Source organism: Cucurbita pepo, chromosome LG07, assembly GCF_002806865.2.
Source record: "Cucurbita pepo subsp. pepo cultivar mu-cu-16 chromosome LG07, ASM280686v2, whole genome shotgun sequence".
Classification (NCBI taxonomy): Eukaryota; Viridiplantae; Streptophyta; class Magnoliopsida; order Cucurbitales; family Cucurbitaceae; genus Cucurbita; species Cucurbita pepo.
In genome coordinates this window covers 8596099-8620273 of record NC_036644.1, presented here as the reverse complement: position 1 = coordinate 8620273, position 24175 = coordinate 8596099, and the positions used below count along the sequence as shown (strand labels likewise).

General features: G+C 38.3%; 4 protein-coding genes across 6 annotated transcripts; 2 read left to right on the top strand and 2 right to left on the bottom strand.

Moving 5' to 3' along the window:
* The first annotated feature begins 328 nt into the window (after positions 1 to 328).
* On the top strand, positions 329 to 1597 carry LOC111798831 (probable ribose-5-phosphate isomerase 3, chloroplastic). The gene has a single exon (XM_023682169.1). It carries the CDS (start codon positions 411 to 413, stop codon positions 1275 to 1277), a length of 867 nt encoding a protein of 288 aa, XP_023537937.1. The 5' UTR covers positions 329 to 410; the 3' UTR covers positions 1278 to 1597.
* Positions 1580 to 6058, bottom strand: LOC111798832. The gene is made up of 6 exons (XM_023682170.1): positions 5898 to 6058; positions 5200 to 5349; positions 4977 to 5057; positions 4142 to 4267; positions 3864 to 3956; positions 1580 to 1825 (listed from the first exon to the last, which is right to left on the bottom strand). Exons 1-6 carry the CDS (start codon positions 5995 to 5997, stop codon positions 1746 to 1748), a joined length of 630 nt encoding a protein of 209 aa, XP_023537938.1. The 5' UTR covers positions 5998 to 6058; the 3' UTR covers positions 1580 to 1745.
* Positions 6059 to 8733: 2675 nt separating this feature from the next.
* LOC111799089 lies at positions 8734 to 10227 on the top strand. The gene is made up of 3 exons (XM_023682486.1): positions 8734 to 9073; positions 9360 to 9581; positions 9654 to 10227. Exons 1-3 carry the CDS (start codon positions 8759 to 8761, stop codon positions 10203 to 10205), a joined length of 1089 nt encoding a protein of 362 aa, XP_023538254.1. The 5' UTR covers positions 8734 to 8758; the 3' UTR covers positions 10206 to 10227.
* LOC111799088 (serine/threonine-protein kinase Nek3-like) lies at positions 10107 to 16739 on the bottom strand. Of its 3 annotated transcripts, none has more exons than XM_023682485.1 (16): positions 16225 to 16739; positions 15515 to 15626; positions 15297 to 15363; positions 14310 to 14375; positions 14075 to 14121; positions 13958 to 14003; positions 13770 to 13850; positions 13595 to 13637; positions 13457 to 13506; positions 13219 to 13300; positions 13085 to 13134; positions 12654 to 12727; positions 12524 to 12575; positions 11575 to 11991; positions 10983 to 11495; positions 10107 to 10642 (listed from the first exon to the last, which is right to left on the bottom strand). In XM_023682485.1, exons 2-16 carry the CDS (start codon positions 15598 to 15600, stop codon positions 10496 to 10498), a joined length of 1821 nt encoding a protein of 606 aa, XP_023538253.1. In that variant the 5' UTR covers positions 15601 to 15626; positions 16225 to 16739; the 3' UTR covers positions 10107 to 10495. The 3 variants fall into 3 exon arrangements, with proteins under 3 accessions (XP_023538253.1, XP_023538251.1, XP_023538252.1); XM_023682483.1 differs by having other exon boundaries at positions 10107 to 10977; positions 11318 to 11495; positions 16225 to 16738; XM_023682484.1 differs by having other exon boundaries at positions 10107 to 10653; positions 10994 to 11495; positions 16225 to 16732.
* Positions 16740 to 24175: the final 7436 nt, after the last annotated feature.

The following is a 24175-nucleotide window of genomic DNA, read 5'->3' as shown; positions in this document are numbered from 1 at the left end:
CACGCTTGTTGCCAAAAAAAACATAATGGTAGTCAGTAGGAGATACCTAATAATCGTTGATCTATTGCCAACAAGAAATGATTTACGGTATTAGAATTTCAACGTCTTAATCGAAATTTATGCAACTATGTTCGAGTCAGTAATAAGAAGAGAATTCTACCACTAACATACCGTCCATGAAATCTCTCGGGTTTTTTAGTATTTAAAAAAAAGGAACAAAATCCAATAAAGAATGAAAAAGAAAAGCCAACCAAAATTGAATGAAAACCCCAACAACACCACAATGATCCTTTTACCAACCCCAAATGTCCATTTCAAAAGCCACACTTTCTTCTTCCTTTACATATAAAAGGAAGAAAATGCAGAGACATTAGCCACTAGAAACTCAAAACCCTATCCCTTTCTCATCCATGGCTTCCCTCTCTCTCATCTCTCCTCCTTCTCTCTCTTCCTCCCGCCATGTTTCCTCCATAGCCAACCTTCTTCTCCGATCACCAAAGCCTCTTAATCTTTCCGCTCATAACCACCACCGCTGCCGTCCTCTCTCCGTTCAAGCCCGCTCCGTCTCCACTCTCACTCAAGACGACCTCAAGAAGCTTGCTGCCGACAAGGCTGTTGAGTATGTCAAGAGTGGAATGGTCCTCGGCCTTGGCACCGGCTCCACCGCCGCCTTCGTTGTCGCCAAGATTGGCGAACTTCTCAAGAGTAATCAATTGAGTGACATTGTTGGAATCCCTACCTCCAAGCGGACGGAGGAGCAAGCTAGGGCATTAGGAATTCCTCTCTCTGTTCTTGATGATCATCCGCATCTCGATTTGGCTATCGATGGCGCTGATGAGGTCGATCCAGATCTGAATCTCGTTAAAGGCCGCGGCGGCGCTTTGTTGCGTGAGAAAATGGTGGAGGCTGCTTCCGATAAATTCGTCGTCGTCGTCGATGATACTAAATTGGTCGACGGCCTCGGCGGAAGCGGTCTCGCGATGCCGGTGGAAGTCGTTCAGTTCTGCTGGAAATACAATTTGGTGAGGCTTCAAGACCTATTCAAGGACGAAGATTGCGAGGCCAAGCTCCGATTGGACGCCGATGGGAAGCCATACGTCACCGATAATTCAAATTACATAGTCGATTTATATTTCAAGACTCCAATCAAAGACGGATTAGCCGCCGGAAAAGAGATTTCGGCGTTTGAAGGAGTGGTGGAGCACGGACTGTTCTTGGACATGGCGACCGCCGTGATCATCGCCGGAAAAGATGGAATCGACATCAAGACCAAATGATTTCTGCTTCCATTAACTTCCATTGGTGAGTTCTGCTAAAAACTGTTCGTTCGATTCCTTTTACTTTCTTCTAATCCGTATATTAGAGATTTGAATCGCAACTTTTCCATTTTTGTTCATGATTTCTTGGTGATAGTGAGCACGATTTCATCTCTGTATTATAAGAAATCTTGTGCAAATTTTTGCTGATGATCTGCTCAATCTGGGATGGGATATATTTGTAAATTGTACCAAGATGAATATTTGGGATGGGATATATCTTGTGCAAATTGTAGAAATAATATAGTAAGATGAATATATGTACAAGAACAGTGATCAGCAGCCTCTAATGACTAGAGCTATGATTTATTTATTATATGTAATAATGTACCAAACTCAGACATAACATATAATAACAATCTATATGAAACCAAAACATAGTGTAAACAACATAAATGAATATCAATTATATATATAATCAAAGATCTGCTAGTTCCAAAGCTCCATAGTCATGCCAAATAAAATTGCCATAGCCACCCACCCAAACTTTCCTGGTAGAAGGGAGTTTCCTGATGAAAGGAAGAAGGAAAAATGAGCACTAATAACATCTTAGGGTTTAAAAATATGACGTTCTTGTGTATCTTTATATCTCTCGTGACATAATTACATTATATACTTGTTTTGAAGTAGTTGTAAGAGGGAAAACTGTTCGTGACTTGCTTATCTTGAAGTCCTTCTAAGATCAATAGAGTTTTTGTAAGATATTTTATCTTAAGAGTGAAGATTGTCCTTATAGATCAGTACGTGTTATTTTAGCACGTTTTTTCCCCACTCACGTACTTATTAGAAAAAGTTTGTCCTCTTTGGGCTTCCTCTCAAGGTTTTTAAAACGTGTCTGCTACAGAGAGGTTTCCACACCCTTATAAAGGGTGTTTCGTTCTCCTCCCCAATTGACGTGGGATCTCACAATACACTCCCCCCCTTCAAGGCCCTGAGTCCTTGTTGGCACTCATTCCTTTCTCTAGTGGGACCCCCACCAAATCCACCTCCCTTCGAGACCCAGCATCCTTACTGGCATTCCGCCTCGTGTCTACCCCCTTTCGGGGAACAACCAATCTCCAAGCTGGCACATCGACCAGTGTCTGGCTTTGATACCATTTGTAATAGCCTAGACCCACCGCTAGTAGATATTGTTCTCTCTGGGTTTTCCCTTTCAGGCTTCTGCTTAAGGTTTTTAAAACACGTCTGTTAGGGAGATGTTTCCATACCCTTATAAAGGTGTTTCGTTCTTTTCCCCGTCTCACAGCCACCCAACTAGAGATGTCTATTTTATCCACAAGGACTCGCTCCAAACAGGGAGGGGATTCTCCATTTAGATAAGGAATGGGAATATTTTTTTTCCCGTTAGATAAATTGGGTTGGGGACAAGATTATATTCCCCATACCCACCCAATTACTCGCCTTGTCCCATGGACATCTCTATACCCAACATAGGATCGCTACCTCCAAACCAAACATTCCCAACTTTAGAGTTTTTATAATCTAGTTATCGAAAATTATAATGCCTTGTTGATATAAGTAATAACTATCAATTCTTATGTCCTTAATATTACTCTCTTTTAAATTTGATATTGTTTCGTTCATGTATTCTTCTCAACACGGGTGTCACAAAAATAGTTGAAGTTAGACCTATGCTATTGTATTGGTAATCTTACCAAAGAAATTAAAATAAAAAAGTAAAAACTTTATTTTTTATATATAAAATACATCTAAAATCCCAATAAAAAGGTATATATATATATAGGTAGATTAAATTGTAAGGCAACATTTTAATTGTTTTTATAAAGCAAGTTGGTGGACTTGTTGCCACGTGTCATAATGTCAAACTTTGCAAATAAATATATAATACGTGGAAATAATTTGCATACTTTTTCAACGAGATGATGCGCAAGGCATGACTTATTTATTTATTTTATTTTATTACAAATAATCAAGATCTTGAATGCTAAATAAAATCATGTTTTTTTTAAAATAAAAAAGTCCAAGATCTTGAATTATTTATAAAATAATTAAAAAAAAGTAAAAATTTTAAAAAAATTAATTTGACTTTTAATCACCATATCATTGTCATTATGTAAATTAAACTAATTATTTTATTAACCCTCAAATTTTAACATTAATTAAATAATAAATCAAGAAATTGACAAAACTTTAATTATAAGCAATGAATAAAAAAATTTGTAGAAAACAAGAACCACATGGTTGAAAATTTGACCCAATAAACCATAATTTTTTTTAAATTTATTATTTATATATATTATTCAGAAGAAGATGAATATTTTAATTAATGGTGAATAAATAAATTATTTAAAAATATCACGATGTGGATTTTTTTTTTATTTTTTTAATTGATATGTTTTTTATTATAATAATGTAATATCAAAATTCAAAACAATTTTTTTTATTTAAATGGAATTCATGTCTTTTATTATTTATTAACCATTTCCTTGCTTATTTTATTGTGATTCTAGAACTATTTTTAAAATTCTACCAATCTTTTTTAATATTTTCAAAATATAAAACGAAAAAAATAATCGAACATCGTACCTTGTCCGGTACCAGAACCCCCACTTCCATTATCGCTTGAATTTACGTTAGCAACTTTAATTCCAAGTTTTGCACAATCCGACCCGATTGTACCTATAAATAATATAATAACAAAAATTAGATCGTAATTTCAAAATTACATTAAAATACACGTTTATTCCAACCGAGGAACAAATTACTCGAAAACAATATTTTAAGAATTTAACGACCAAATATTACCCGACTTAATTGAAATTATATTTTTAGTTGAAAAAAATTGGATAAATAGTGAATCTTACAATCACTATAGCAAGGGAAGGCAGAAATGTTGAGGAGATTGTAGAAGCCAGAGCTGCATTCACACGTGTGTGCATACGTATTGTTCTTCTCGCACGTGCCTTCTCCACAATAGGCCCAATAGCAAGCTGCAAGACAATTTATAAAAATAAAAAATAAAAAATCAATTATATTTTTTTTTTGAAGACTTAATTAATTTCGTTTTTTTATTAAAAACAATAATTAAAACGCTAATTATATTAAAAATAATATAAATAATTTACATAATCAAGTCAACCTAAGCATATATAAGGTGGCAGTCTCGTATATTTAAAAACTCCAAACATTTAAAAATAAAATATTTAATATTAGCAATGACAGGTTAAGAGATTGAATTAAGTATACAAATAATTAAAACGTTAATTATATTTTAAGTATTTTTTAAAATTTAATCCTTATTATTAAAAAAAAATTGGATTAATAATAATTTAATTAGAATTTTTAAAATATTAAAAACAATTACCAAAAGAAAAAAGAAATATTATCCAAATATTAAAAACTAAAATTATAGTTATCAAAGAAAATATAAAAATAAAATAACATATTTATATATATGTTAAAATTTTAATTTTAAAAGCTAAAATAGACTAAATAATTGAAAATTTTAATTATCGAATAAAATAAAATAAAAATAAATACATATAATCATAAACAAAAATAATTATATTTTAAATTCGACTTATAAAGTTATCCAATAAATAAATAAATAAATATTTAAATTAGGGTTTTGTTCTTCGGAAATTGCGACGGAAAGCAACGAAGAAAGATTTGGGGAAACTTGGCCGGAAACGGACTTACGATTGAAGAAGGAGGAGTTCCTCGGAACTGGCTTATCTGGTACCGGCGGCGGCGCCGACTGGCAGCCATAGTCAAGAGAACCTTCAAAACAAGGAGAAGAAACAGAGAGTTGGATGATTCGATTTCGATCGCCATTTTCGACGAACAGAGAAATCGGAGAGAGAGAGATTGAGAGAGATTGAGAGAGATTGAGAGAGAGAGAGAGAGAGAGAGAGAAGCTTACAGTTAGGGATGACGCAAGGAAGAAAAGTGAGATCGTCGTCGGAGTCGCGAGTACGCTTCCAGCCGGAATCGCACTCGCATTTGAAGAACGGATATACGTCGTCCGTTGTGCAATTCCCCTTTCCGCAGTTCACTTCATCGCATATTTTATCTATAAATATAATAAACATTTTGTTATTTTTTCTTTTTCCTTTTTTTAAATTCACAAATTAAAATTTATAAAAATTAGAAAAAACGATATACTTAAAAATTTAATAAAATTTAAAATTAATAATTTATTTATTAATTTTTTTAAAATAAATATTATTTATATGATATTCTTTCTTCACCAATTCATTAAAAATTAATTTTAATTTAATATTAATTTTAAGAACCGAGAAAATTAAAATTTATATATTTAATAATGTAGAAACTAAAATGAAATGAGACTGGAACAATATATATATATCTATAGGTTTAATTCTTAGATAATTTTTAATTTTAAATTTTCTATATTTATTTTAAACTAGCAATCGCTATAAAACATAGTTCTCGTCAAAAGTAAAAGGTTTAGTGAAAGGAAAAATATCGAAAAATGGCATATATATAGGTAGATGGATAATTCTCAGATAATTTTAAATTTTCAATATTTATTTGAAACGAGCAATAGTAGACAGAGTTCGGGTAGAGAAGAAAAAAGTTAAGAGAAAGGAGAAGTACCGAGAAACGGAAGGTGATCATCTGCCATTACAACAACGACGGGGAGGAGGACGAGGACAACGGTGAGAAAGTCAACGGCTCGACGGGAAGAAGCTGCCATGGTGAGCTCTAGAGAGAGAAAGATGGAGGAGAGAGAGAGAGAGAGATGTAATAGAAAATGGTGGATTGAAGTAATAGGAAGCAAAATATAATATATAGAGAGAGATGGATGAGGAGAGTTTGAAAATTTCAAAAAATGTGGAAAATGATTTTATTTTTTAATTATAAATTTTTAATTAAAAAAATTGGATGTATATTATAAGGAGATTCATTGATGCCTTAAATGAGTTAGTTTTAGCTTCTTTGTCTTCTCCTCTTATTTATATATATATATATAAATTGGACAAAGATTTTAGGTCGGTTTTCTAGAATGTAACATAAAATCTTATCGTCATCTTGTTTAAATGAACGGGAATAATACAGTGAAAACTCATTTAATTCAGGGGTCGAGATGACTCACCTCGAACAAAGTGGAAAATTGCAAAGAACGAGAGAGGGAGCGGTGAAAGATTTTTCTCCCTAAGCTAAATAGGGACGGGATAAGGATTACATTCTCAATCCCGACTCCGACCCTGTTCCAATTTCTTTCCCTCTCCGCTCCACTTATATGGGGAACACTCTGAAATACTCTCAAATTTAAATTTTTTTAAAATTAGGTTGAATTATATTTTATTTTTTCTTATAAAAATATTTTTGGATTTATTGAGATGTTTTATATTTTAAAATAGAAATTCGATCACAAAACATAAATTATCTGATATTTAAAAATTATAACAAAAAGGAAAAATCATCGTCCCCAATCCAATCCTTGCAAATTTTCCATTGAAAATTTTCGCTGCAAAAATAAATGTGATGTCCCACATTGATTTGGGATGAGAACAAACCACCATTGGTGTGGAAACCTTCCCATAGCAGACGCGTTTTAAAGCCTTGAGGGGAGCCTGAAAGGGAAAGCCGAAAGAGGACAATATCTGCTAGCGGTGAATCTGGGTCATTACAAATGGTATCAGAGCCAGACACCAGACGATGTGTCAGCCTTCTCGCTGTTCCCTGAAAGGGGTAGACACGAGGCGGTGTGCCAGTAAGGACACTGGGCCCAAAAGGGGGGTGGATTTGGGGGTGGTCCCACATCGATTGGAGGAAAAAAAAGAGTGTCATCGAGGATGCTGGGCCCCGAAGGGGGTGGATTGTGATGACCCACATTGGTTGGGGAAGAGAACAAACCACCATTTATAAGGGTGTGGAAAACTTCTCCCTAGCAGACGCGTTTTAAAGCCTTGAGGAGAAGCGTGAAAGGAAAAGTCCAGGACAATATCTGCTAGCGGTGGATCTGAGTCGTTATAATAAATGAAGAATTTTGAAAATATATAATAAAAAGGAATAAGCACGTATGCTCAACCCTACTTCGACTATCTTACGCAGAGCAAAATTAGGTTTTTTACGTGTTCGGCCCGTAATTAAATAAGTGAAAGGTAAGTACAAGAACCTAGGTCAAGAGCACAAAAATTGGGGTAAAAATAAAATAAAATAAGGTTACTAGAAAATTCAAAGGAATTTGGTTTTATTATTATTTTTTTTTTAATGTGTGATGCTTCAATATTCAACAATAAGGCTATAAAATAAAATTATTAAGAGATTTAATTGCCATTTGGTCAATAATTGAGGCCTTTAATTATTAATTCCAACTAAGCTAGAAGCTTCCAACATCCTTAGGCCTTAAACATCTTATTTAAATTTTAATTATTTATTGTTTTATAAAATATAATTTTAGATTAGACCCTAATCCCACGTCTAAAAACGACCATAGGTGACCTGTTTTAGCCTTCTTGTTTTAAAACGTGTTATAGAACTATGTTCAGAGTGTGAAAGAGCGTAAGTGCTACCCTCACATTGAGTGCGTTCTAGACTCTTACTTGTCTCTAGTAGCTGGTTAAGTTTCTTTGTCCTTCTCTTGTTTTACTATGTCAAGATGTAAGGTGTCGATGTACGTTTAATGTGTGGAAGAAGGCAAGTGCGGCCCTCACGTTAATTGCGTCTTTGGTTCTTTCTTGTCTCTAGTAGCTGATCGAGCTTCTTTGTCCCTCTCCTGTTTTACTATGCCAAGATGTAAGGTGTCGGTGTACATTCAGTGTGTGAAAGAGGGCAAGTGCAGCCCTCACGTTCAGTGGTCCCTAGCTCTTGCTGATCTCTATTAGTCAATCGAGTTTCTTCATCCCTCTCCCGTTCTACTATGCCAAGATGTAAGGTGTCAGCGTACGTTCTGTGTGTGGAACAAGACAAATGTAACCCTCACATTGAGAACGTCCCTGACTCTTACTCGTCTCTAGTAACCAACTGAGTTTCTTCGCCCCTCTTCCGTTTTACTATGCCAAGATGTAAGGTGTCCGTAATGATGATCACCTCGATCACCTCGAAATATGCACGGGAGCCCTCAAGTTGCGGTCGGAGAAGATGCCAAGGGTACAATATGAAAGGCATCTTCCCATCAAACCATCATGATAGTGGCCAAATGGCTCACCCATAGGAAAAACAAAATCTGCAGGCCATAAACAAAGTGGACAAGACACAAAAACACAAAAACAAATCAAAAGAACAACAAAATCAGATCAAAAGGAGAAATTTTTTGCTTTTAGAAGTCAACACTTCCAAGAAATCATTTATAAAAATGGAAAGAAAATAACTTTCTAGCTTGCCAAACACATAAAATCCCCACACCCATGTGAATTTGATCATCAAAATTTAAACTTTTTGAAATCTTTTCAATAACCCATTTCTTCGTTTTTTGTTCTAAAGAAGCTCGGGTTTTATATTTATAAGCTAAGATGAGGAAGGCCGGAAAATGGGTAGTGAATTTTCTTGTCGGGAAAAAGGAAAAGATTCAAAAGAAGAACAAGAAGAAAATCGTCGGTTCTTCTAGTTCTTCCTTTTCCGACTCTGAAAATTTGAAGCTCAGATTGAGTTTTAGAAAGACATCTTCAACTAATAATCGTCTTCTTTTAGCTCATAAGCTTTCTAAATCAATTGATTCCATTGATACCATTGAAGCTTTGAAGCCGGGAGCCAAGAAGAAGAAGCCACCGTCAAGCGTTCAAAATGCAGCTGCTACGACGATCCAATCCGCATATCGGTCCTATTTGGTAACGGGTTTTTGTTCCTTTGACCTTTAGATAGATATATCGATAAAACGTCGACTACGGCGTGTTCAATTCTNTCAATTGATTCCATTGATACCATTGAAGCTTTGAAGCCGGGAGCCAAGAAGAAGAAGCCACCGTCAAGCGTTCAAAATGCAGCTGCTACGACGATCCAATCCGCATATCGGTCCTATTTGGTAACGGGTTTTTGTTCCTTTGACCTTTAGATAGATATATCGATAAAACGTCGACTACGGCGTGTTCAATTCTTGTGATCTGCTTATGTTAGGCAAGGAAAGCATTGCATGCTTTAAGGGCACTGGTTAAGATACAAGCCCTTGTGAGAGGTCATCTTGTGAGGAAACAAACAGCTGCTACCTTAAAGAGCCTGCAAGCTCTAATGGCAATTCAAGTTCGAGCTCGGGCAAATCGAATCCAGCTGCTCGAGGAGGACGACGAGCTTCTCGAAAGGAGACGACATGAACATCTCACTAACATCGATCTCGAAAAAGTATACAAAGTAAACTCCGTGGTTTATTTCATAGCAGTTCTTTCACTTCGTAACTTTTTTGCTTTCCTTTAGGAGATGCTAAACATGAATCTCGACGAAACTTGGAGATCATATAAGAGCAAAAGTGGATATATAAGTCGTTCTCAAGTTGAACAGATAAAGAACGGACCAAATGCTTGTTCTTGTCGACGAAATCTTTCGATCCCGACAAGACAACATCAGCACAAAAACCACTCCATCTCCATAGAACCAAACAGTTCCGAGTACTATGTTTTAATGTCGAAACCAACCGCTAACAGAACATTATGTTCCATGGATCCGCCAAGGCATTCAGACTTCGTGCCTGATGAGTATCCCTGCTATCCAAATTATATGGCCAAGACAGAGTCCTCGAGGGCAAAACTTCGGTCGCAAAGTGAACCAAGACAGCGACCCGGCTCGAGCGCCTGGCCGAAGTGCAAGCAAGCAGAAAGTGCTTTACAAAACATGAAACATAATGGTTATGAAAGTCACAGCCACACCTGGTTCATGAAGCTTTATCAGTTAACAAAATCGTCCAAGAACAGCGATGGCGATTCAACGAGCAGCAAATTTAGTTGCCCCGACGAACCACGTCGACATTAAAAGAACAGCCATTGAAACCGAGACCATCTTAGCCATCTAAACTGTTGTAAATTTACATTCCTACAACAGAACTGCTGCATATAATCTACTACTACCGACGAGTTAAAACTAAGAATGACGAATAACCGCTACTCGTTATGTCGTCTATCGAACTAAAAGAATTATAATCTACAGTGACGAGATATTCTTATCGTCTTCCCGGAATCTGCCTAGGTGTCAAATATACCTTGAGAAAATGTAACGACTCTAGATCATACACTTAAAAATTCTACCGTAGTTACGAGAGCGGTTTACGTTTCCTGCTTGACGGTGTTTTCTTTGAAGCTCTTACTCAACCAGATAGCAGTTTCCCTTGGGGAGACCTTTCCAGGTCCAAATGGCTTCAATAACACTCCGAGCTCTTCGTACCTCTCTTGCTGCAGCAATCGGGCACTAAACTCGAGCAGACCTTCCAAAGCCTCGGCTCTCTGTTGTAATGATGAAGTATCGAAATGGCATCGTCGTAAATCTGATGAAGTATGGCTCGATGCTCCTGCGGTTGCATTCTGATATGAGGAATCACTTCTAGCTTCTCGGTCGTCTTGAAATAAGCTGCATTGTATACCCTGCCATGCGCCGGTGTATCCAGGAGTTGAACGAACCTTATCACAAACTTGGATTGTACATTTGTCTTTGGTAATCGAACAATCAATGTGCTGTACCGAGCCGGTTGATCCATGCATGGATGGCAGTGAAGCTCGACGAACAGGAAGAAAGGTATCATCGTACGATGNTAAACTCGAGCAGACCTTCCAAAGCCTCGGCTCTCTGTTGTAATGATGAAGTATCGAAATGGCATCGTCGTAAATCTGATGAAGTATGGCTCGATGCTCCTGCGGTTGCATTCTGATATGAGGAATCACTTCTAGCTTCTCGGTCGTCTTGAAATAAGCTGCATTGTATACCCTGCCATGCGCCGGTGTATCCAGGAGTTGAACGAACCTTATCACAAACTTGGATTGTACATTTGTCTTTGGTAATCGAACAATCAATGTGCTGTACCGAGCCGGTTGATCCATGCATGGATGGCAGTGAAGCTCGACGAACAGGAAGAAAGGTATCATCGTACGATGCTAAAGGGAATTCTGCAATCCTGTCAATTCGCGGAGAATTCACCGACACGTCTGGAGAGTTCATATGATGAAGAATACCAACATTCGGTCTACAAGGGCTTTGATCAGTGATAGCTTTCGTATGCAACGGAAATGATGCCCGACGAACATGAGATTTAGTAGTAGATGAAACCGGTAGCTGTAGTAAACAAAGATAACGTCTCAGTTCGTATCGAAAAGCTAGACTATCCAGACTTTAAAGATCAACTTCTACTCACCAACTTTTTATTGTTCTTCAATGGTTCGTCCCATTTTTTTGGAGTGGCATAAGCTTTCGATAGAAGCCGTGAAGTTTTCGGGTTAGCTGCAGACTTCGAAGGTGTCTTGTGAACCCCTACTCCGCCACGAGTGGCACCAGTAGACGGTTTGTAACTTGGGTAGTTTTGTGTATCGTGTATATCCTGTGTTGAGCTGAGAGAATCGTATTCTATTACAGAAACGCTTGGATTTAAAGCTCGATCGTTGGTTAACGAATGTCGTTTATTGGGCAAGAGCTCTGAGAACCTCGTCTTCTTCATATAATTAGGCGGTTCAGGCCAGTGTGCTGGTAACGTATTGCGTCTCGGATTATTCAGTTTGAGATGAATCTGAACAATATAAGGCTGCAAGTGAGGATGGCCAAGTAGCTCCCCAGCCTGCCAAACAAAACGTACCAAGTCGAGTGACAAAAACAAAACATATCGAATCAAAGAATAAATCATTAAACGTTTAGATACTAGAATGAAACAACTATGAAAGCTAATGTAACAGCCCGAGCCCACCGCTAACAGATACTGTCCTCTTTGAGTTTTCCCTCTCGGACTTCCCCTGAAGGTTTTTAAAACGCGTCTACTAGGGAGAGGTTTCCACACCCTTATAAAGAATGTTTCGTTCTACTCCCCAACCGTTAACAAATATTGTCCTCTTTGAGCTTCCCCTTTAGGGCTTCCCCTCAAGGTTTTTAAAACGCGTATGCTAGGGAGAGGTTTCCACACCCTTATAAAGAATGTTTCGTTCTCCTCCCCAACCGATGTGAGATCTCACAGTTAAGGTGCGGAAATGCGATTTCTATCCAAATGGAATTCATTGATTGAATACGAAACTCGAGGATTGGATAGATCAGATAGACTATTGGATGGTTTTCGTTTGTTTATATCAGAGTAGAGTATGAGAGGAGGGTACACGTACACTCGGCCGAAGTTCCGGGTTTTTGCGTAGCATGCTTTTAACGAGACCTCGACTACAAATCAAAGAAGAAAGCGATTAGATCAGCAATAGTGCAGATAAAACTAAGTGGCAAAAGAGGAGGGAAACTTACAATGCACTAGAGTATTTTGTTGGAAGAGGAGCCACTATGGACTTGTTAATTTTGTTGATAAGTGCTTGCATATCCTGCCCAAAAGAAAGTCCGAATTAGAGAAAGCGCCAAACCGAGAACACTCATCGACACTAAAAGCATCGTGAGATCCCGAGAACGAGTGCCAGCGAGGATGCTGAACCCCAAGGAGGTGGATTGTGAGATCCCACGTCCTCAAGGTTTTTAAAACGTGTCTGCTAGGAAGAGGTTTCCACACCCTTATAAGGAATGTTTCGATCCCCTCTCCAACCGATGCGGGATTGATGGGTGATCTTAGTTGATATACATGAAGATACCCCCCCTCCCCCCACGTCCTCGACTCGAACCACTAGGTAGAAAACTCAATAATTTAAATCCTTTCAAGACGAGAACAAATGGCGTTCGTAACTTACAAATGCTTTAAATGCAGGCTTTAGAGAAGTCATCTCATATATACAGCATCCTGACAAACAGATACAAAACAGAATAATTTTCAGTCGATACGCCAAATAAGGTTCACGGTCAAGTCGAGTTCAGCCATTCCTACCTAAAGACCAAATATCCGACTTCGAACCATAAGGTATATCAGCAAGAAGTTCTGGACACATATAACTCGGAGTTCCTACGACCTGTATTATCAAGCCAAGCATTTTAAAGAACATTAGTAAGATATCAAACATCTCTTCCTTTTTGCCTTGCCTCGAGGGCTTACAGGTCCGTGGGCACAGTTGAACAAGGCTCGTATTCAAATACAAAATATATACTAGTATATACAAATTACACACCGAGGAGGCAAGATCATCCGACGTCAACATTTTAGCTAATCCAAAGTCACCTGTTCCACAAATGTGAATTCTTATCAATAGTACGCTCAATCGACAATTTTCCGTATATTGGTTGGAAGGGAGAAAGATTTCACGTACCAAGGCGTATATCTCGATCTTTAGTCAAAAATATATTCGAACACTGTACAGATCACACGATATAGATAGTTAGGAAAACGCTTGCCATCGTTTGCATTGACTAACTATGATTCATATGCAAGTACTCGAGCGCCTCGGTACATTCAAACACTGTAAAGATGAACGTATATCGAACCTTAACATCCCGATGAAGGATATGATTCATATGCAAGTAATCGAGCGCCATCAAAAGTTGAACTAACCACTTGCAGAGCTTCTGAAAAAGGAAACGAGAGATGAATAAGCTGTACTAAACAAACCCAAAAGACATTTTCAATGAAATTTCAACGATTCTCGTAGCAACGAAACGAAGAACACGAGAACCTCTTCGGGGAAGTGAACACTGTTAGCCTTCTTTATCGCGTCGGCCCTGTAAAATTCAAAAAAGTGTAAGCTACATAGATAAGGAACACATAGACATTGAGCTGGAAGAATACTTACATGTCCCCTCCTTCACAATAACCGATAATAATGCACACGTAGCAACCCTGTCGACAAAGAAATAACAGACCGAACTTAAACCATATCGTTACAACGATGAGCCGAAGAATTCAAATGGTAAGAAAGAACGGGTTAAGAATAAGAGGAGGCATTTAGTTAACCATCTGTCATCGATGTCGTAAAACCGTGTGTTTAAGAGTAGATAGCAATACTAAACAACAATAGCTCGATTTACCTTCTCGACCCAAGAATCTTTGTACTCCACGATAAATGGATTCCGTAATCTAGAAATGAGCTCCATCTACACGAAAATGGAGAAGATATTAGTTTAGTATAGACCGCAATTTTGTTAACGTAACCCCTAGTGCGATCAAAATCATGGGGACGGTTGAAGAGAATCTAAATGTAACAGTCCGAGCCCACCACTAGCAGATATTGTCCTTTATGGGCTTTCCCTCCCGAACTTCCCTCAAGGTTTTAAAAAACGTCTACTATGGAGAGGGCCTAGCCCTACTCCGACTAGAGTCTCGCACCAATCACCATTTATAACAGCCCAAACCCACCACTAGTAGATATTGTCCGTTTTAGCCCGTTATACATCTCTCTCAACCTCACGGTTATAAAACGCGTCTACTAGAGAGAGGTTTCCGCACCCTTATAAGTTATGAAGCACACCGAGACAGTTGAAGAGAATCTAAACGTAACATCCCAAGCCCACCGCTAGCAAATATTGTCCTCTTCGGGCTTTCCCTTCCGAACTTCCCTCAAGGTTTTAAAACACGTCTACTATGGAGAGGGTCTAGCCCTACTCCAACCAGTGTCTCGCACCAGTCACCGTTTATAACAGCCCAAACCCACCACTAACATATATTATCCGTTTTAGCCCGTTACGCATCACCCTCAGCCTCACGGTTTTAAAACGCATCTACTAGGAAGAGGTTTCCACACCCTTATAAAGAATACTTCGTTCTCATCTCCAACAAACGTGGGATCTCACACTAAACAAGTCATAAAGCACAACAATACTATCACAAACTCGAATAGTTATTACAGTAGTAAGACGAGAATCTAAACAAGTTATGCAGCACGCCGAGTCGATTATCATAGTCAACAAGAATCAAAACAAGTTCTAAAGCACACCGAAACAGCATAACGATCCAACAACAAATCTAGACAATGTTATTAAAGCTAAAGAAAAATGTCAAAGCAAAAAAACACAAACCTCCTGATGTGCAGATCTACGGGACCGATCGGTCTGACGAGCGAGACGAATCTTTTTCAACACATACCTTAACATACAAAGATCAAAACAATCAAAACCAAACCAAACCAATGCACCTACAACACTATGTTTTACACAAATTTAATGTTCTAAAGCAGAGATGAACAAGAACAAGAACAAGAACAAGAACAACATCAAACATGAACAGCATTGCTTACTTCTTCTTTTCATGTTTATGTCTGACAAGAAGAGCAGAACCAAAGGATCCCTTCCCTATTTGCTCCAGAACTTCATATTGCTCCATTTGAACAGACTAATGATACCCTTTTTCTGAGTACACAAAAGAAAAGGTATCATTTCACTCAGCATTTCAAAGGGGAAAAAGCTGGGAAACAGAGATATTATCCAAGAAAACACATTGAATCGTATGGATTCCACTCTATTTCTCCTACCATTACAGCTTGTTCTTAGCTTCAAACAAAAATAAAAGATACCCATCAACCAAATTTACAAGATTCACCCATTTCATTAAGAACACTGCAAAATCTTAAAAACCCACAAAGAACACTGTCCATTTCAATAAGAACACTGCAAAATCTTACAAACCCACAAAGAACACTGCAAAATCTTAAGAACCCACAAAGAAGAACACTGCAAAATCTTAAAAACCCACAAAGAACACTGCGAAATCTTAAAAACCCACAAAGAACACTGTTCATTTCAATAAGAACACAGCAAAATCTTACAAACCCACAAAGAAGAACACTGCCCATTTCAAGAAGAACACTGCAAAATCTTAAAAACCCACAAAGAACATTGCAAAATCTTAAGAACCCACAAAGAAGAACAGTGCAAAATGTTCAGTTCATCACAGAAAAACCCCAAAAAGATCGAATGCAGCAAAGAAAAAAGGGAAAGAGAGAGGCACCTGAAAGTGGAAGTAGAAATGTGGATCCAAGCAAATGTAGAAGAAGAAGAAGAAGAAGAAGAAGAAAACAGGGTTAGGAGAGGTAGCTACAGAGGAGACAAGGAACGACACCGTTTTCGAAGCAAAAGGAAGACAAAGAGAAGCTGAAGGGGAAGGGGAAGAAGATAGTGAAGGGCTTTCTCCATTGTTGGAAACTTTAGCAGTAACCCCAAATGAAACAAAGAAGACACTAGAAGACAAAATCCTGGAGAGAGAACCAAAATGGGAGTGTTTTAGAGAGAGAAGAGGAGGGGTTGGAACTTTGAAGGGGAGAATACTGTATGAATCTAAAGCAAAAAGTATTTAATGGGTTTACTTGGAATTCTTGAGAGGTGGGAATGATGGGTCAAAGTGAAAGAGAAATGGAAGAAAAGGGGGCTTAGAGAGGAGAGATTTTGGGGGATGGTGGGTCAAATCTCAAGTAATGTGGTTTCTGAGAGCAAACCAAATCATGGAATAGACTTAGAGAAAGCAGGTGAGAGAGGTGGGCGGTAGAGCTCATGGGGTGAGGATGAATCAATCAATACACTTGTGGAAAGAGACTATGAAAGTGGCCATTTTGGAGACACAAAAGAGGAGTAGGAGCTTCTACTCCACTCACCTCTCTCGTGCTTGTGTTTAATATCTCACATTTATCAACTTGAGCATAGTTCAACTCATTAATGTAACCGTTCAAGCTCATTGTTAGTAGTATTGTCTTTTTTGGGCTTTTCCTTTTGAGCTTCCCCTCAACGTTTTTAAAATGGGTCTGCTAGGAAATAATGTTTCATTCTTCTCTCTAACTGATGTGAGATCCCAACTCGGTTGAGGAATAGAACGAAGCATCCTTTATAAGGGTGTGGAATCCTCGTCCTAGCATACGCGTTTTAAAAACCCTGAGAACAGTATCTGCTAACAGAGGGTCTTGGTCGTTACAAATGGTATTAGAGCCAGATAAGGGGCAGTGTGCTAACGAGAAGGCTGAGCCCCAAAGGGGGTGGACACGAGGCGATGTGTTAATAAGGACGTTTGGGTCCAAAGGGGGTGGATTGGGGGTCCCACGTCGATTGGAGAAAAGAACAAGTGTTAGTGAGGACGCTGGGCCACGAAATGAGGTGGATTGTGAGATCCCACGTCGGTTAGGGAGGAAAACGAATGCCCAAAAGGGAAAACACATATAAAACAATATCGGCTAACCGTGGATTTAACACCGGAGAGGGGCGGAAACAAAAGAAAGTGATGATTTCATGGAGAGACCAAAGGGTCAAAGTGAAAATAATGAGAAAAAACAGGGAGCACCAATGGAATACTTTGGGGGACATTTCTGTAAATTTGTCAGTTTTTTTTTTCTTTTTTTTTTCCTCTTCTTTGTATTACCCTTTTGGGTAATTTCCCCTTTTCTTTTTCCAATTAATTATTTTTTTTAATTTGTTTTTTAGTTTTGATTTGATAATCTATGTAGGGAATCATGAAAGCAACGAAAAAGATGGGAATAATTAGCAAAGTATAAATAAAAAAAACATTAAAATATTTTGAACACATTTTCCAAAACATTTTCAAATAAAAAAAGCAAAAACTTTAGGATAAATTTGTGAGTGACAATTAATGGATATATTTTTTTTATATTATAAAGTTAGATATAGTGGATAATAAGCTTTGAAAAATATGGATTTATTGATCGTGTTGGTAAGGGTGAGGCTCAAACGATCGATATCCAGATACCCAGAGACGAGGAAGGACGTAGTACGTGACGAAATGTTTCGGGGAGTTAGAAATAAGTGTAGATCAAGAAATTCTCGAATAGGTCAAGCTTTCAAAATGGAGTAGCTTAAACAGTGAAAACAGGATTGTGCGAGAGCAAGTGTAACAGCTCAAGCCTACCGCTAGTAGATATTGTACGTTTTGACCCATTTTGTATCGTCATTAGTCTCACGATTTTAAAAGACGTCTACTATGGAGAGGTTTCCACACCCTTGTAAAGAAGCCTTTGTAGCCCAAGCTCACCGCTAGTAGATATTGTTCGCTTTGACCCGTTACGTATCGTCATCAGCCTGACGGTTTTTAAACGCGTCTTCTAGGGAGTGGTTTCCACACCCTTGTAGAGAAGGATTCGTTCCCTTCTCCAACCGATACGAGATCTCACAATCTACTCCCCTTATTAGAGACAGCGTCCTCATTGGCACATCGCCTGGTGACTGGCTCTGATACCATTTGTAACGGCTCAATCCCACCGTTAGCAGATATTGTCTGTTTTGGTTTGTTATATATCATTGTCAACCTCAGTTTTAAAACACGTCTACTAGGGAGAGGTTTCCACACTCTTATAAACAAGGCTTCGTTCCTCTCTCCAACCTATACGAGATCTCACAATCCACTCCCCTTGAGGGCAACGTCCTCGATAACACATCGTCCAGTGACTGGCTCTGATCCCATTTCTAACGACCCAAGCCCATCGTTAGCAAATATTGTCTACTTTGGTTCGTTATATATCGTCGTCAACTCACAATTTTACAACGTGTCTACTAAGGAGAGGTTTCTAAGAATGTTTCGTTCTCGTCTCTCGCTGATGTGGGATCTCACCACAATACATGTGTCAATTAAGCTCGGTTACAACGTCAATTTAGTCCTATAATATGTTTAATTAACTATTTTTTATCCATTTTGATTTCATTAAAAACATTATTCCATTTTTTAGTTGATATAAAATGTTATTTTGTTAGTCATTAAGTATAAGATGATAAATGGAATAAAGGGAAAGAATTTCAATACTTACTATTATTACAAAACCATTTATAGTTTTTAGCTACATTCTAGCATTAAAACAAAACATTTAAGGTTTTGAGATAAATGATGTTTTTTTCGGACATCATTTGACGTTTATAGTCGATTCTCCACTTAGGGTTCGTGAATTTATTTATCATAGGCTATAGCCTCTAGGTTTCTTAATTTCACGGGTCACATATATGATATCTCGGTGGTCAAAAAATCTGTACTCCCACAAACATAGCTCAACTGACATAAAATTTACGTTCTTGATCGAGTTAGAGGCTCGAGTTCTCTAACACAGTCAATGTATGAGTATACTGACTACGATCCAACTATCTAGAGATGTTTAGAAGAGATTTCTCTCTGTTAGCTAAACAGGGATGAGGGACAGGGAACGTCCCTACCTGCCTATCTATTAATAAAATACGAATTTTTTTAAATTATGTTGACATTATTTATTTTCGGATGAAATATTATTTGATTTATTAGAATATTTAATATTTTTTGAAAAATACAAACTATCGTGAAACGAATTTAGGTCCCGAATATTATAACGATGGGGTTTCTCCGTCTCCATCGTTACCTCTCGGGTTTAATCTATTTTTAACAAAATAATAAGAATATATTATAAATCAATTTCTAGTGGGAGAAAAAAAAAATAGAGATTAAAAAATAAAAATAAAATAAAATAAAAAGCAGAAAAAGACATAGAAGTAATAAATGTATAGGAACATTGCATGTGATAGTTCAGTCCAAGATTTCCTTTAATATCTCCTCCTCCCATTTCCATCACACACTCTTTTCTCTTTTTTNGTTTTTTTTTTTTTTTTTTTTTTTTTTTTTTTTTTTTTTTTTTCTTTTTAATATTTTACATTTTTACCTCTATTTTATTCGGGTTAATTATATACGTGGTAAAATCGAATCTATAAGAATAAACCCAAATGGTAAGAAACAGAACAAAAGGGTCCGACCCACATCGAGCAAACGAGAAGGGACGAGTCTGGGTCAAAGCCTAAACCCACATAGTCAACCTCGACACGAGGTCAAAGCAGACCCTACGATCAGCCTCATGAAGCAATCCTAATGCAACCCGAGTTGATTTCTTTAACTTAATTCGAAAAAGGGTCGGTGAAATCCTAAAAATTCATCGACTCTTAATAAAAAATATACCTAATTCAATTAAAATAAATAAATAATTACAAGAAAAGTACACCCATAAAAAATATATATATATTACGTTATTATTTTATATTTAATTATACCATATACTATAAATAAAATTAATTTTAAATCCACAAAATTCAAGTGAGCATGGCACGCACAATTATAAAAACTATTGGGATCTATGACAAGCACCAATATATATATATATATATATTATCCAAATTATTATTTAATTTAATTATTTTTTAAATTTTTTAAATTTTTTAATTTCTTTATATTTTTTTAAATTATTTAATAAATTTGATATAAGATTTAAATCTAAAATAATTTTATTGGGAAAGCCGACCACATACGAGGAGTGGGGCCCACCTCTTCTTCGATCTGCAGTCAACCGGCTTAAGTCACGCGGCTTAATATCTCTGACGCTTTAATTAATTAATTTATTTTTATTTAAGTAATAAAATAATAATGTAAAAATAAAAATAAAAATAATAATATTATTATCCTTTAGAAGACAAAAAACGACCTGCTTGCGCTTCGATGTATTTCGTCTAGCTCTTTGGCTGAGTGGGTCCCTCTGAAACAGATATGTTTGGTGACTGAGATATGCTGTTCCTTACCCTGGATTGCATTATTCACTTTTCCACCACCGACGTTATTTGCAAACTCGATATTGTCAACTTTGACCCGTTACGTATCTACTATCAGTCTTATGGTTTGTTAGGGAGAGATTTTCATGTCCCATTTGGCACGTTATGTATCCGTTGTCAGTCTCATGGTTTGTTAGGGAGAGGTTTCTGTATCCCATTTGACCCGTTACGTATCTACGACGGTTGGCTACGGAGCTTGATGCAAGCCTTCCCCAAGCGGAATTCATATTTCAGTAGAACTCGGGAGCGGGTTCTGGTGCTTGAAAGGGGCGGTGTTCCATGCGGAAAGCATAATCTGCACTCTCATGGAGGTCGACACCCTAACTTCTTTGCCCACCAATTCGGGTTTAGGCAAGGTTTGCGTCAGCCTCATGGTCGGTTAGGGAGAGGTTTTTCACGTCTGCTTTGGCCCATTACGTATCCATCGTCAATCTCACGGTCTGTTAGGAAAGTGTTTCCACACCCTTATAATGAATGTTTCGTTTTTCTCTCCAACTGATGTGAGATCCCACAATCCACCCTCTTTGGGAGCTCAGCGTCATCGTCAGTGAGCAATCTACCCTTATAATGAATGTTTCGTTTCTCTCTCCAACTGATATGAGATCCCACAATCCACCCTCTTTGGGAGCTCAGCGTCATCGTCAGTGAGCAATCTACCCTTATAATGAATGTTTCGTTTCTCTCTCCAACTGATATGAGATCCCACAATCCACCCTCTTTGGGAGCTCAGCGTCATCGTCAGTGAGCAATCTACCCTTATAATGAATGTTTCGTTTCTCTCTCCAACTGATATGAGATCCCACAATCCACCCTCTTTGGGAGCTCAGCGTCATCGTCAGTGAGCAATCTACCCTTATAATGAATGTTTCGTTTCTCTCTCCAACTGAGATCCCACAATCCACCCTCTTTGGGAGCTCAGCGTCATCGTCAGTGAGCAATCTACCTCCTTGGGGGCTAATGTCTGGTGTCTGGCTCTGATACCATTTGTAACAGCTCAACCCCACCGCTAGTAGATAGTCTGCTTTTGCCCATTACGTATCATCGTCAGCCTCACAGTTTTAAAATGCGTCTGTTAGGAAAAAGTTTTCACACACTTGTAAAGAATGTTTCGTTTCTCTCTCTAACTGATTTGGGATCTCAAATGTAAAAAACAAAATACGAGTTCAAAGATAGACTAAAATCATTGATTGTGTACAGCTAGCTTTCAGTCGAGAAATTTGATCGTAAACTTATATCTACTCCGTGCACTCGTTGATACTATTGATGGGATAAATTTGGTTGTTTTAGTATAAGATGGGAAAGAAAAATTATTTGGTGCATTCAATGCATTCAAAATGTGAGAAACTTATGCCTATCATTCTTTAAATAATAGAATTTGTTTCCATTTGATTGTTTGCATTGAAATTTTAGTCGTAACATATCACATGTCAAATCAAAACAAGAGTTCGATAGATGGACAAACAAATCTATGTCTCTCGGTTATGGATACAAGTGGGTCGGTTCGGTTCTTACCATAGATACAACAAGTGGGTCGATTCGGTTTTTGGACTCTAAGTAGTTTCATTCAGTGCTAAAATCAGTTTTTTGAAAACTCAAACCGAACTCCGTGAAAACCCTTTAAATTCACTGAGAATCAGTTCAATGAAATAGATTTGACCTAATTTGAATCATTTTTGTTCGGTTTTTCAATTTTCACTTACTTTATCGTATCGGTGAGACAACTTACTCAAAAATCAAGGTAAATTTGTAACGACCCATGTCCAAGATTCGGATCAGGATTGGAAATCTAAATTCAGCACTTGATAGCTCCAACATTCTCCTGCATTCCCTGCGACATAGTCATGTTACCCACTACTCACTTTTAAGAGTGAAGACTATCCCCACAGACTAACACGAGTCTTCACTCACATGCATCTCATGAAAATTCTTAGGAGGTCACCGAAAAGATAACTTTAACATAACTCAACTGGTAAACGATATATCCCTCGAGAGGCTAGAGGTTTGAATTTCCCGCACACTACCTGTCGATAAACTAAAAAAAGAAGTTGCAAAACCCGTTCTCGAGCTAAAAAGAAGTTGCAAAACCCGTTGTTGAACTAAAAAAAGTATAAATTAACGGGTAAGTATATATTTGTTGAATTATTGTGGAAAGGGACATTAATGGTTTGCCCTAATGTGTAGTGTAGCATTTGAAGTTGATAAGTTTGTTTTCATGGGTTCCATGACAAAAGAGACAGCCTGTTGTTTCTCTCTCTTACTTTGACATACACAATTTTCTTGCTCCAAAAACAAATTTGGAGAAAGTCTTTCATTCATGCTCGGCACTAATAACCCTTCGAGATTTGACCCGGAAAAAAAAAAATAGCAGTGTTCAAAAGACTCGAGGTAACAACTCAAGTCCCCCGCTAGCAGATATTGTCTTTCTTACGCTTTCCCTTCGGACTTCCTCTCTAAGCTTTTAAAACGCGTTTGTTAGGGAGAGACTTCCACGCCCCCTTTAAGGAATATTTCATTCCCCTCTTCAACCGACGTGGGATCTCACAGTCCACCCCCTTAAGAACCCAGCGTCTTGGCCAGCATCTTCCCCTTTCAGGGCCAGCGTCCTCGTTGGCACACCCCTGATGCCAACCGACGTGGGATCTCACAATCCACCCCCTTAAGAACCCACATCTTGGCCGGCATTCTCTCCTTGGCCAGCGTCCTCGTTGGCACACCCCTGATGCCAACCGACGTGGGATCTCACAATCTACCCCCTTAAGAACCGAGTATCTTGGCCAGCATTCTCTCCTTGGCCAGCGTCCTCGTTGGCACACCCCTGATGCCAATCGACGTGGGATCTCACAATCCACCCCTTAAGAACCCAGCATCTTGGCCAGCATTCTCTCCTTTCAGGGCTAGCGTCCTCGTTGGCACACCCCTGATGCCAACCAACGTGGGATCTCACAATCCACCCCCTTAAGAACCCAGCATCTTGGCTAGCATTCTCTCCTTTCAGGGCCAGCGTCCTCGTTGGCACACCCCTGATGCCAACCGACGTGGGATCTCACAATCCACCCCCTTAAGAACTCAGCATCTTGGCTAGCATCCTCCCCTTTCAGGGCCAGCGTCCTTGTTGGCACACCCCTGATGCCAACCGACGTGGGATCTCACAATCCACCCCCATAAGAACCCAGCATCTTGGCCAGCATCCTCCCCTTTCAGGGCCAGCGTCCTCGTTGGCACACCCCTGATGCCAACCGACGTGGGATCTCACAATCCACCCCCTTAAGAACTCAGCATCTTGGCTAGCATCCTCCCCTTTCAGGGCCAGCGTCCTTGTTGGCACACCCCTGATGCCAACCGACGTGGGATCT